The 13,657-nt window shown below is 38.2% G+C and overlaps 1 protein-coding gene across 1 annotated transcript; it reads left to right on the top strand.

Annotated features, from left to right (window-relative positions):
• Positions 1 to 12,778: 12,778 nt before the first annotated feature.
• Positions 12,779 to 13,381, top strand: LOC145983731 (uncharacterized). Its single transcript, XM_083116783.1, has one exon. The coding sequence runs from the start codon at positions 12,779 to 12,781 to the stop codon at positions 13,379 to 13,381; it is 603 nt and encodes a 200-aa protein (XP_082972909.1).
• The last annotated feature ends 276 nt before the right edge of the window (positions 13,382 to 13,657 follow it).

The raw sequence follows: 13,657 nt of genomic DNA, 5'->3' as shown, positions 1-13,657 counted from the left end.
AGAGATTATTATATACGCTTCATCTAATATTGTGTGTATGTATGTATGTATATATAGTGCTTTTCTTTTCTGGCAGAACCCAACAGTACGCCGTACCAGCACCTTTTTATAGGAGGTTATTTATGAACAGCTCAGTTGAATATTACCGAAACCTTTCTTCCCAGAAAAATAGCACTGTTACCAAATAATAAATACAGTTTGTCAAAAAAGAAAGGGAAATATCAATGCTAGCTTTTCTCATGAAAGAAAACTAGTTTGCACATTGACACTTATCTCTCTGTGTGTGGTATTTCCTTCATATCTTCTATAAAGCCTTCTTGATCCTATCTTGAAAAGAAGCTAATTTAAGGGAAAAGGATCACACATTTAGATTTGAAAAACATCAAGAATTGTCAACAAATATATACACCATCCTTACTCGCTGGATCCTTCAGCTATTGATATTGTTTCGACTGAAGGACTGCCCCAACTACAATAACCCCCACTTAAACACGCCACAGACTCAAAATTTTAACGTTGAAAGTATTCCCCTGACAATCAGCACCCCCTGGCGGTCTAGTATTCATTTATAAGAGCGGTAGCACGCTTCTAGAAATTTCCAATTAAATATATTTAACAGGCATTTAGGAAAGGCTCGTTTACGGTTTTGTGTTCCCGCGTTGGGGAGAGGGGGAGAGGGGGCTATGCAGATCCGTTTTTTTATTGACTCGGGATACTATCGGCCTGATTGAATTAGGCATGAGTCACTAAAGCTGGATGTGATGATTGAAGGGGAGTGTGGCCTACCAGCCTCACTTGGGGAAAGATTCCTTCCTTTTACATTACGGATGGAAAGAACATTGGATGTGTGTCACCGAAGTACCACACTCAAGGGCCCCGCAGGATTTTTCTCAGGGGAGGGGGAGAGTAAGATTTTGCCTTCTTCTTCCCTTCAGCCATAGAAACTTTTATTATGAATTATTATTAGTAGTAGTATTATAGCTATTGTTATAATTATTATTATCATTATGATTATTATTACTTTACAAAAAAATAATTAAAAAAATACATAAAAAATTATTCAAATTGAATTGAAAATATTTTGTTATTGTATACAAGTTTAGACTCGAATCTACTATTCAAATACAAACTGGAATCGCTTTGCTTCCTTTCCAAACACATGTATTACTTTGTTGATTAACAGTTCTTTGTCTTTTTGTTATGGTGACCATAATATTTTGACCCAAAAACGAGACATCCCTAGGAGATCAGCTTACCCCCCCCCCCAACTTTTCTGAATAATCTGTTACGACTAATTATAAAATTATTGTTATTATTAATGAATTGTTATGGATCACATAAATGATACATCATGAAATATGATCTCTTGTTGTCAAAAGGTATTAATTATTATAATCTCGGTGTGACTTAATAGTGTGTCTGGCCCTTCCTGATTAACCTTTGATGGTAGTCCTACTCTGATTGAGGAATGCCAGGAATAACCAGTCTTCTTGAAAACAGCTTTATTCTTCATCAACCGTTTATAAATCTCCCCGAAACCCTTAACCCACATATCAGACAACTCTAAATTTTTCTTTTGAGTTTGTGTCAAGACGCAGGAAGTTAAAATTCTTGTTAAAATTCCGTAAAGAAACTGCATGCTTATTCACTGCTCTACAAATAACGGAACACATTAGACTTGGTTTTCAAGATAACTCCTAGACCTTTATAGAACGGAGCAAATAGTGGCGGGACACGCCTCTGAAACGGGACGTATGGCCACCCTACTTTTTGTACTTCATAATGCACAGATATCAAACAGAGACCACTTAATATATTGTCCTTTGTGGTATCTCCGATCCATGTTTTAACTGACAGCCTGTAAATCACAGAAAACAATATGGCCACAACTTCACTTTTCGAATTGCATGAACTTGTTCCAGATATTTCAGGGGGGGCACCTGCGGGCGCTCTTGACCACATTAGTCCTAATTTTACTCAGTCCAAAATGCATTACATAGTTTATTGTCAGCTATCACCATCTTGCAATGCATTAGACTACCAAGTCATGAAACCAAACCTTTAGCTTGTATACAGTTTATATACAGAGGCTAATCGGGACTGGACCCACGGTTTACAGTGAGATCCGAACCATTATATTCCTCCGCTGGATATAGAACATTAAACCAAGCAATACTTTAAATTACAAGTAATCCGGGTAAAACTAAACCCTAATGTCCTAACAATCAACATTCTTTCCCCGGTAAAGTGTAATTTCTGGCTAAAGACTTAGTGTTTATAGATTAATTGTGGCCGCGGTGGCTCAGTCGGTAACGCGTCTGACTACCATGCTCAAGGTCCCGGGTTCGATCCCCGGCCGGTTCAAATCCGGGAACTTTTCTAACGATGGAAGCGGCCCCGGCGCCCACCCAGCGTCGAATAACATGGGTACCTGGGGGAAACCCTGGGGGGTAAAGGCGTGCCACGTCCTCTCACGTAAGCACCTACCAGCTTAGCGCAGGGGAGAGACAATGAGATACCTCTGGGCACAGACCAAGGTTACTAACGCTAAAAATATATGAAAAGAAACAACAGATTTAACCCACTACTGAGGGTACAATTCGTACTATATTCTTGATTAATTATGTACAAATATTAAATAACTTTTGAAGTCTTTTCATACAGTAATTTTCTTCTATTTTTATTTTTTATTAATTCTAACCAATCTTCTTCGGGCTTCTTCTCTTATAATCAGTATGGCCTCTTCTTCTTATAGTTAATATGGCGTCTTCTTCTTATAGCCTCTTCTTCTTATGATCAATATGGCATCTTCTTCTTATAATCAATATAGCATCTTCTTCTTATAATCAATATAGCATCTTCTTCTTATAATGATTAAGATTCCTTCTTCATGCAATTAATAAGGCTTCTTCTTCTTATAATCGCTAAGGCTTCTCCTTCTTGTAATCAATAATATTTCTTCTTCCTTTTCTTTGTCGTCCAAATTTACGGAAATATAAATAAAATCAATCCCCCAGACAAACAAAGAGAAAGGGGTTAGTTAAAGATCGCCGCCTAGCCGGCGCTAACCTTAACTTGGAGCTACAATGTATGCGCTTCCAAATGTGCTTGGGTGCTGCCGTGAAATGGCGCTACATCTGGGGAAAACAACCCAAAAGCCACACGAAACTCTCAGTTCGTGGGAACTGTAATGGACACAAAATCGAAATTACAACTCGACTTCATTACTTTTGTATATTAATCACTTATGCCATTACTAAATGATAATTCCCCTTTTCTCCTTATTTATATCCTGTTATTATGTTAAATTTATTTATTTATTTCCTCATAATTAGTATTAATATATATACAATCACTATATCATCATATCTGCTCTTTCCATTGTCTCTATTTACAATCGTATAAGTTCTCCTGGGTGGTGCCATGTCTTACCCACTTTCTAAAATTCTGCTTTATGCATCACCTCATATAACCGTTGTTCCTTTTGCATGCTGCCATCTATGGTCCTTTATTTCAAAGAATAGCAATGCAGTTTGTGTACGTGACAGGCGGTCAGGGGCGTGATGCTGATCACATCACCCCCACTCACGACCGGGATCAAGAAAGTGTGGGGCGTTACCCCCACACCCCCTATACGCCATCATGGCGTGGTGCTATGCACAGGGGAGCACTTTACCTTTACCTTTAGATTAATTGTACGCTGCGAGCCAAAAGTCACGATCGGATACTATTTATAGTCAAGAATGTGTTATTCGAAAACATAAAATGGACGTAAAGAAGTTGTCTTAGGTTGAGTTGAATGTTTATCCTCCTTACATACGTTATATGGTAATACCTCGTGTGTTTTCAGATAGACGCTAGTTAATCCCAATAGCGTGGTTGGGAGTCAGGTTTTCCCATAGACGTTGAATGAATGAATTATTCATTTTACTTCGCGTTTCCACCACTTTTGGTTAATTGCAAAGATGAGGATGAATGGTGATAAGATGAAATAGATGAAGGGACTAACATGCACGGACAACACACAACACCATCCACACAGAGGACTATGCTGGTGCGAGTCCAGACGCCAGAGCCTCACTAGTCTGCAAAATGCAGTCCAGGGTGTAGTTGAAGCTGAGGCGCAAGTGGGGCAAGTACCAGGATAAATGTACAAATAATAATAATAACAACAACATTAATAATGGCATTATTATTATTATTACTAGTGGTAGTAGTAGTATCAAAGACGTTATTATTCTCATAAATTATGCAAAAAGGGGTTAGAAGTCGGTGCTAAAGCATTTGTTTCGAACAAATGAGTTAAAATATTTTTTCAACACCGTCAATTTCATATTAGCTAATAATGGAAAACAAGCACACAAACTGTATTTTTGAATGGCAGAAAATGAATGATAAATGCATTCCGAAGATAATTCTTTTTGTACATGTAACGTGTATAACTTTCATGAACAACATATGTTTTAGACGTATGCAACATGGAGCGACATAAAATAAGAAAATACATACGCAACATGCTAACAGTAAATATACAGTATACAACACATATTATTTAAATCTATTACATTACAGAAAAGAATGAAATTGCGAGTAATAACATTTTTAGATTCAAAATTTTGCAATTGAAAACAATATTGATTCAATAGGGCGCAAATAATTTCACTGGATGCCACTTTTTTTTCATTTAGATCGCTCGGCATCCATAGCCGACTCCCTCTGTTCCCAGGTACTGCTCTGAACTTGAAGAGACTGATAAAAGCAAGCACTGCGAGCGAAGCGAGCAAGAAAATTTTACGAAATGTATTTTTATTTCCATAAAATTTGAAATCGAGGGGGGTAATTGCTCCTTTGTGCCCCCTCTGCATGTGCCCTTGGCCGTCAATGTTTGCCCCCTTGTTCCCCCTTGAATTGACTTCCGTCGAAGGTTGGAGGGCAATGGCCCCCTGCGGTTGCAACACTGAGTTGAAGAGAGGTTAACATTTGTGTCTCTTCAGACAGGCTCACCCCATGCACACCCCAAATGTGTGACCAAATGTGTACTTCAGACTGTTTGTTCTTGCTAAACAGTTTTGTTTTAAATGTATGCACAATCGTTTTGAGGAAAAGGAGCACACATGTGAGATACAATTTATATAATTTTTGCTGTTGGTTTGTTTTGAGATGGATGAATTGATTATGTAATGTATTTAAATAATATATATGTAATAAAGAAACATTGAATATGTGCACAATTTTGTGTTAACATGTTGCATGCATATTTTCTTATTTTACGTCTCTCCATGTTGCATATGTGTAAAATATATGTTCTACATGAAAGTTACACATGCCATATGTACAAAAGGAATTATATTCGTCATTTTTTGTCTTTCAAAAATACAGTTTGTGTGCTTGTTTTCCATTATTAGCTAATGTGAAATTGAGCGTGTTGAAAAAATACCAGGAAAAAATGCCAACAATAAAAATAATAATAATGCCATTATCATTATTATTATTATTATTATTGGCACGTTTATCCTCCTGGTACTTGCCCCCCCAGACAAAAATTCGTGGTTGCGCCTCTGATTCGTATTTAGTTCTCAACGCGCTACGAAAGTGAAAGTTGGACAATGTTGTAAAGCGACACCTTTTGTACTCATACATACATTTAGCATCGGATATGTACTAATCAATCGGAATATATTCGTATATATCAGATTGTAATATCGAAAGCATGTTTGATTTTTTTTCTCAGCTTATATACCTAAAACTGAGCTCCATAGAAGAATTAACATTAGAATCCAATTGATATTCTTAAAGCGTCCCGAGTTCGTTAGTAAAACTAACGGGCTTCGTTCCGCGCAAACTACTGATTAATTACCCATGCAACAAGTACGACGAGGTATTAATACTAAAGACAATTTCAACAAGGGACTACTTTGTTCGTCATTTCATTCGAGTGCAAATAGGCTATAAGAGTTTAAAATTTTAAGTTCCCATCCACACCAATGAAGTTGTTAAGTCCATTTTATGCGCAGATAGGCTAATCGGGGCTGGCCCTACCGTTTAAAGTGTGATCCGAACCATTGTGCAACGTGCCTTCACCGAGTATCGAACCTGGGACATCCCAGGCATATAATGACAAGCTGTAAGCTTGCATCAGGCTTGAATCATGCCAACTAGTTACCACGTGTTAAAAGTACAGCAAGCTTCACATGACAAGCTTGTCACAGGAAGCTGGATGCTTGAAACAAGCTTGCATCATGCTTATACTCGTATCAAGCTTGCCATATCTAACTGGACTTGACATGCTACAATCAGGGGCGGCGCCAGAAATTTTCTACCGGGTGGGCAGAAGCTCCATATTGATAGATTAGGGTGGGCAGTATAAATGTATGACCATATATTATATATGTGTATGTAAGACGTATGTATCCCCCTCTCTCTTACACTCCCGATTCTCCTCTTACTTCTTTTTCCTTTCTTTTTCTTGTTTTCCTCTTTATTCCTTTCTAATCTATTCTCGCATCTTGTTCCATTTCCTTTCGTGTCTATGATGGACACGATTATTTCAAGGAAGTGTGTACCATATGCAGCCATACATTCTAATCACATTCTTTTATGCATGTTAATACAGTGAAAAAATGTGAATTAGGTATAAGCTTGTGTTGCAAATACAAGGCACATACTTGATTTTATGTATTCGGCGACAATGATAGAATGTGCGATGGTAGACAATCGTGAAGTTTCTCGTAATTTAAATGCATGTTCCAGGGCATAGTATTTTCATCGTATGAGTTTTCTTACTCCTTGGGGTCACTTTTCTTAGCTTACAAGGTTTGTACAATGGAGAAATCTATCTGAATGTTTGTAGTAGCAGCGATTGGGTGCCAACATTTGAGGGTCAAGGACAATATACTTTTTCTTAGTAGAAAAGGCTAAGCAAAAAGAGGCCATAGTGCGGGGGCAAAAAGTGGCCAAATGTGGCTAGGGAACTGCATCCCCCACTTCCCGGTCCTCCTAATCGCCGCCACTGAATGTTTGGATTAAAATGAACGTCATATTAGGAATGATTTAAAACACACACGGAAAACAAATTATTTGTTTATTGTCCATTAAGTATCCCTAGGCTAATGAAAGGCTATTTTGACAAAATATCACTCGTCATAAGTAAAAAACAAGTAAGATTGAGAAATCTGTTCAGAATTTAAGAGATTATTAGCTAAGTTGCTATTCGTTTTCTGAAGAACTGTCATATTACTAATGCGGGAGAAGCAATACACGTATGGTTACATGAACATATTTTTTGAGGTAACAAAATGATTTAGGACACAAGGAATTCATCGAAGTTGATCATCGTACCGGTAATACTTCATATATTTTTCATTGGGTTGCATGGCGTGACCATTTCGAACACACTAGAATGTCAACCTCTATAATGTGCAGCATACCCTGGAAACTTTATTCTTTCAGGGCAACGAGTCCCTGGCGCCTGGAACCACTGTCAAAGTAATAACTTATGAGAGTTTGTATTTTGAGTGTCAGCATGTGTTTGTTTCCGCCCCTTCGTTACTTTCATCTAATCACCATTGAACCTTATAGTCGTCATTATCAAAATTAGCAGAAAAATGACTTAAAATAAAACAAATCAACCACAACTTACTCTTCCAAAAATGGAGTTTCATTAGTTCATACATCTTAGAAAGTTCAGGTGGTAGTTTCAATTGCACAGCGTTTCATTAGTGGATCAAGGCAGCTAATTCCGTGAACAACGACGTTGTTTTCCGAAAGTCTCAAATATTTGTTTCAGGCAATCACCCTCTTAAAATGGATGCATCTCATGTGGTGATAAAATTACACGTTTGGTGCGAGTTCTTTTTGTATATTTATTCCCCAATGGCATAACGCTGCCGCATTAAAAATAGAGAGGTCCTGTGTTCGACTCTCCCCTCCTCTGGTGGAAGCACAATGCACATTGGTTCGGACTACACGTTAAACTGTAGGTTTAGTCCCGATTAGCCTATCTGAGCATAAAATTGGGCTTAAAAACAAACTAACGAAATCGTCTTTTGGATACTTCCTGACGTAACTTTTTTTCTTTAATTCAGCTGCATCTACAGATTCTGTTGACATTTTCGGCTGATTCATGTGGCAATATTTAAGTATGGAACGAGGATTTCTAAATAGGATAAGCCACTCATTAGCAATTGAATAATTCTGTAGCTTTTTCCATACATAACTGTTTTGTTAAAATTAATTCACTTCGGTATTGTAGTGATTATTGTGATTCCTTCTTATTAGTAGAACGAATATAAAGTTGATATTTCGCATACCATATTGATATTTGAAGATGACAGGTATATAAAAATTGTAATGAAATAAAAAAGGGACACTTCTGGAATTTCAATACAGAGCTAATTAAAACTACCGTATATTATACTCTCTAGCATACTTAAACCCGAAGGTTTATGGCTGCAGCAACAAAAACCTTCCATCTGTCCCTATCTGGGGCAGATCAATCCAATCTTTCCCATCCTTACCGATTTATTTTAGGTGCATCTCAACGATATCCTTTCGTCTTCGTCTTGGCCTTCCTACTGGTGTCTTACCATTCGGTTTCCCAATAAGAATCCTGTAAACTATTCTTTCCTCTGCCATTCGTGTCACATGGCCTGCCCATCTAAGTCTTCTTGATTAAATTATTCTAATAATAATTAAAAAGTCGAAATAATTTATTGTGCTGGAGGAAGTAACTCTAAGATAATGTTTTTATTTATTTATTTAGAGATTATTTTAACCATACGCAGGCCGGGATTTATATACGTATGTGGAGGCCCGGAGCTGCAGTCCTCAAGTTCAACCTACATTCTGATCTAATCTTGATCATACCCTGCATAATGTTGAGCCTCCTAAGCCTACTAACTGCTTTTAATCATGGAAGTATTCATTTGTTCACAGTTTTTGTTCCAATAGCTCTAGTAATTACTTTCACTTTCTAATGACAAAATTGGCTTTTTATGGGTTGATAATATGTGAACATTTCTAGCATAGATAATTATCACAAGTAAAATAAACAGTTATGAACACCAGAATACACTTATTTATTGAATCATTCATATATCCCCGATATATGTACTTATTTAATTTAATTAGGTGGGCAATCGGGTGGGCACAGGAAAATTTGGGTGGGCGCTTGCCCACCCGTGCCCACCCATGTCGCCGTCCCTGGCTACAATCAAGCTACCTTAAGTATACCACAAGCTCTCGTGCTGTCTGGGATCACACAGGTTCGCAACTACCATTAATAGATTAATTTTGCAATTACAATAGACAAAAATATGTAACTTATCTATAGGTAAACATGTAGATATCAGTTTGGCACATCTGAACAAGGTGTATAGTAAAGGTAAATTGGTTTAGATATCATTTATCAACATAATATCAAAGTCTGGAACGAGAACAAGGACCTGAGACGAAATGTCTTACATCCTTTCGATTTTACAAAAATCTGTTAAATCTACCTTGTTATCTATCTCGTCTCCACTAGTCTCGTTATCGTCTCGATTTTACAAGCTCGTCTCGATACAGTCGCTGAACATTTCCAGAGGTTACCGACTGACATTATAGAAGCAGTTTTATTTATAATTTATTTCTTTGTATATGATTCATGAGAGACACAATGAAAAATATATAACCCAGGAAATTTAAAATTAGTTCGAATCCCTGCTTGAGCATGGGTGTTCTTTGTGAATGTCCCTTAATCGATTTCATCATATCATCACTTATCTCCATCTTCGCGATTAGCCAAAAGTGGCAGAAAAGCAAAGTAAAATAAAGCAAATCAATGAAACGTATTCTGACAGCACCACATAAAAATACATTTTAAATAACAGACTGTCACAATTGGCAACCTATGAATCTGGATTTTCTGAATCAAAGTTAGTGGAATGGTAATTTCTTAATACAGATTTTAGAGTTTGGAATCACAAGTATTGCATGTCGCAATCTTAAGATGTTCTTTGAAACAATGTGCAGAGCATTGGTCTTCAGTGATATATAATTTTAACGATCAAGGATGACATTGTTCTGGAATTGCTGTGTAACCCTTACCTTAAGAATTGTAAATACGTATGTCCAAAGTGCGTCAACTATATCTTGAATGACAAATATCGACATTCTCCGCTGCATAAATCATACTCAGTATTCGAAGAAACATCACTACCACCCAGAAGGAACGATCGTCCAATTTCGTCAAACCTCGTCTCTTCCCGTCGCGTTGAACAAGATATAAACGGAAAAAAGTTCGAGAAACAATATCGAAGCTACGTTTTCCCCACCTCCGAGAGAAAACGTGAATGTGTGTCGCCCTGAGCGTGATGTCATACCGTCTCCCCTGCCTGATCCTTTATTCAGAAGGTGAAGTTAACTTGATCGACTGGGCGTTCGCTCGGGGCTCGCCAGAAGGCCACACAAACAAATAGCCCCGAACGGCGCCGCCTCGTAGGGAGACGGAGGGGTCATCTGTCTGGGATATAACGGAGTGTCATGTTCCCGCTTCCGACGGATGAATCCGGTTAATCCTCTCAATTGCATTTGGGACCTGGAGGTCGGGGCGCTTCGTGCATTAGGCCCAGATTTAGGTCCAGGTGGTATGCTGGCCGCTATTGTTGTCTTAAAGGAAAACACTGCATTGTGTAGATGCTCGTGGTGGAATGTGAGTCCGGACAATGACATATGCACAAATCTACGAAGTTGTGGAGTCGATTCACAATCTCACGTTACGATTGATATGGTGTTTTTTAAGTCCACTTTATGCACGGTAAGGCTAATCGGGACTGGACCTACAGTTTAAAGTGAGATCCGAACCACCATGTGCCTCCACCGGGTATCGAACCCGGGACCCCTTGATTACAAGGCAGCGAAGCTACCACTGCGTCATCGGGGAGGCTCTCAGAGTTCGAATCCCTTAATCATTTTCTTATAATTATAAGCCTCCCTGGTGGAGTAATTAGGGATGGCCAAATCCGGATAATTTTCTATCCGGATTTCAAATATCCGGATATCGGATAATTTTCTATCCGGATTTCAAATATAAAGAAAACGGATAGTTTTCTATCCGAATTTCAAATATACAGATAACAGATAATTTTCTATCCGAATTTAAAATATCCGGATATCGGATAATTTTCTATCCGGATTTCAAATATGCGGATATCGGATATTCTGATGTCTGGATTATTCGGATATCCTATATTCGGATTATCCGGATATTCTAATTATACAGATTATCCTAAATGTCCGGATATCCGAATGTGTGCAATATCCGGACAGTTTTATCGTCTATTCGTTTTACGGACTATCCATTTATTCTTTTATTCGTTATTTTCGTATTTTACTGTACGTATTTTCCACAGATCCTTCATTAAATCTGATATCCGCATAAAAAATCCGAATGTCCAAAGAATTAGGATATCTGGATAACCTGATTATCTGAACCCGGATATTCGGATTATACGTTGCATCAGAAACGGATATCGGATAATTTGAAATCCAGGTATCCGTTATACCAATTTTGTTGCCATCCCTAGGCGTAATGGTAACGACGCTGTCTTGTATTCAAATGATCCCGTTTCGGTACCTGGGGGGGAGTCGCATGGTGGTTCGGATCCCACTTTAAACTGCAGGTCCAATTCCGATTAGCCTATCCGTGCATGAAATAAACCTTAAAACAAACTTACTCACTTTATAATCATTATTTATCATCATTGTTGCGATCAACTAAAAGTGACAGAAAAGAGACACCCACGTGTTTGTGTGTCGTGAGTGTCTGTACTGAAAATACACTGGTGTTACAGCGTCACAGAATGTGCTCTAAGGAGGTCTACATCTATTTTGGTCAAAGTCAATGGTGTTGATTGATTGATTTGGTTAATTTTACTTAACTTTTCTTCCACTTTTGGCTAATCGCGAAGATAATGATGAGTGATGATATGATCAAATTGATGAAGGCACACTCACAAAGAACGTCAGTTTAGCAGAGTTATTTTAACACTACTGAGGTTTAATGTTGACCAAGATGTGGTGTGGAAATTGTGGGACCAATGCCTGTGTTACTTCAAAACAATTTTTCTAGTGTGAGTTCACAGATATAGGTAATTTTGAGGATCTATGTTATAGATTGGGTTTTAAGTCCACTTTTACGCACAGATAAAGTAATTGGGACAGGACCTATTTTTTTTAAGTGCGATTCAAACACTGTGTGACTCGACCTGACTTCGAACCCGGGACTGCTTGATTAGAAGGCCATGATGATGCCACCATGCTATTGGGGAGGCTCGGATCTACATTAGAATACACATCTTTACACCGGTACAACAAATCGGCCATGAGGAATTTTCCTTGGGACACCGGAAAATTTTCATCCAAACCCAGAAGAAAAATGGGAAATTGCTAGTCTGTCATAATTGTGAGTTAATTCTGGAAAGCTCCCAAAATAGAGGGAACTTCTCATATACATTGTGTAAATTAGTTGTAATGAAGACTTCCAGGTGGTAGCAAAAATGCAAAAGTGTGTAAGATCTTGTTGCGGACTGGCAACTATGCTCACATTACGCGGGATTGAATAGTCTGTCTGTATCGGTAGTATGACGGTCTCGGGGTGAAGACGTTATAGAAATTGTACAATTTTGTATCTTACCGTTTGGCAGTAATAAATAGTTGTTATTGTTAATTTATGCGTCGTCGTATCTGTTAAATATCCTAGAAACGGAACTACAGTGGTAGCAGCCTCGTGGTTAGCAGAATGGCGGACGTGAGTAAGATAGAATTACTGATCAATGGCAACTATCATATCTGGGCACTAAAGGTAAGTGCAGTGCTGCGAAGTAAGGGATTGTACAAGGACGCAATATTGAATGATGAACCAACAGAAGAAAAAGCTAGAATTGTTTGGGAAAAGAAAAATGACGAAGCTTTTGGTGTCATAGTTGTTACTTTATCGCCCGACCAGGCTGGACTGTTCATGAACGAGACATGTGCAAAAACAGTGTGGGATGAACTTAAACGTATTCACACGGGAAACACACAGGACAAAATAATAGATATAGGTGTGGAAATGAAGAACATAAAAATGGGTGAGAAGGAAAGTTTTGACGAATATGTTTTGAGAGCACAAAACATAATGTCAAAAAGTGCTGCATTGGGTCAACCAATTACGACACGAGAAGTAGTGTATCATATTGTACGGGGTGTTCATCAAAAGTATGAAAACGTCGCAGCAGTATTACGAGCACAAAGGGGTGCGACAATTGAAGAAGTGCAAGATACCTTAAAAGAAGAGGAGGTTAGGTTGCATAAAATGGACTACAATGAAAAATCCGAACAGGCATGCAAGGCACGGGATTAGAAATATTGGAAAAATAAAGAAGCTGTGCGGTGCGAAAATGCTGGACGTGTGGAAAAGTAGGACATTTTTCGAAAGAATGTTGACACAATAAAGAACGTGGGAAAGCTCAAGCTAGGAGACCTTCTACGTCTACCTTTACATCTACATCTCCTAAAACGCCGAAGGCAAAAACGAGACAGACAGGATTCACATGCGAAGACAACATGGAAGTCGCTTACAGTGTATACGACATGCAGGAAGACAGAAGAGAACTGCAGGTATGGTGTATAGATTCTG

The sequence above is a fragment of the Lepisma saccharinum genome, chromosome 1, assembly GCF_977018435.1.
Source record: "Lepisma saccharinum chromosome 1, izLepSacc3.1, whole genome shotgun sequence".
Lineage (NCBI taxonomy): Eukaryota > Metazoa > Arthropoda > Insecta > Zygentoma > Lepismatidae > Lepisma > Lepisma saccharinum.
This window is presented reverse-complemented; position numbering and strand designations above follow the sequence as displayed.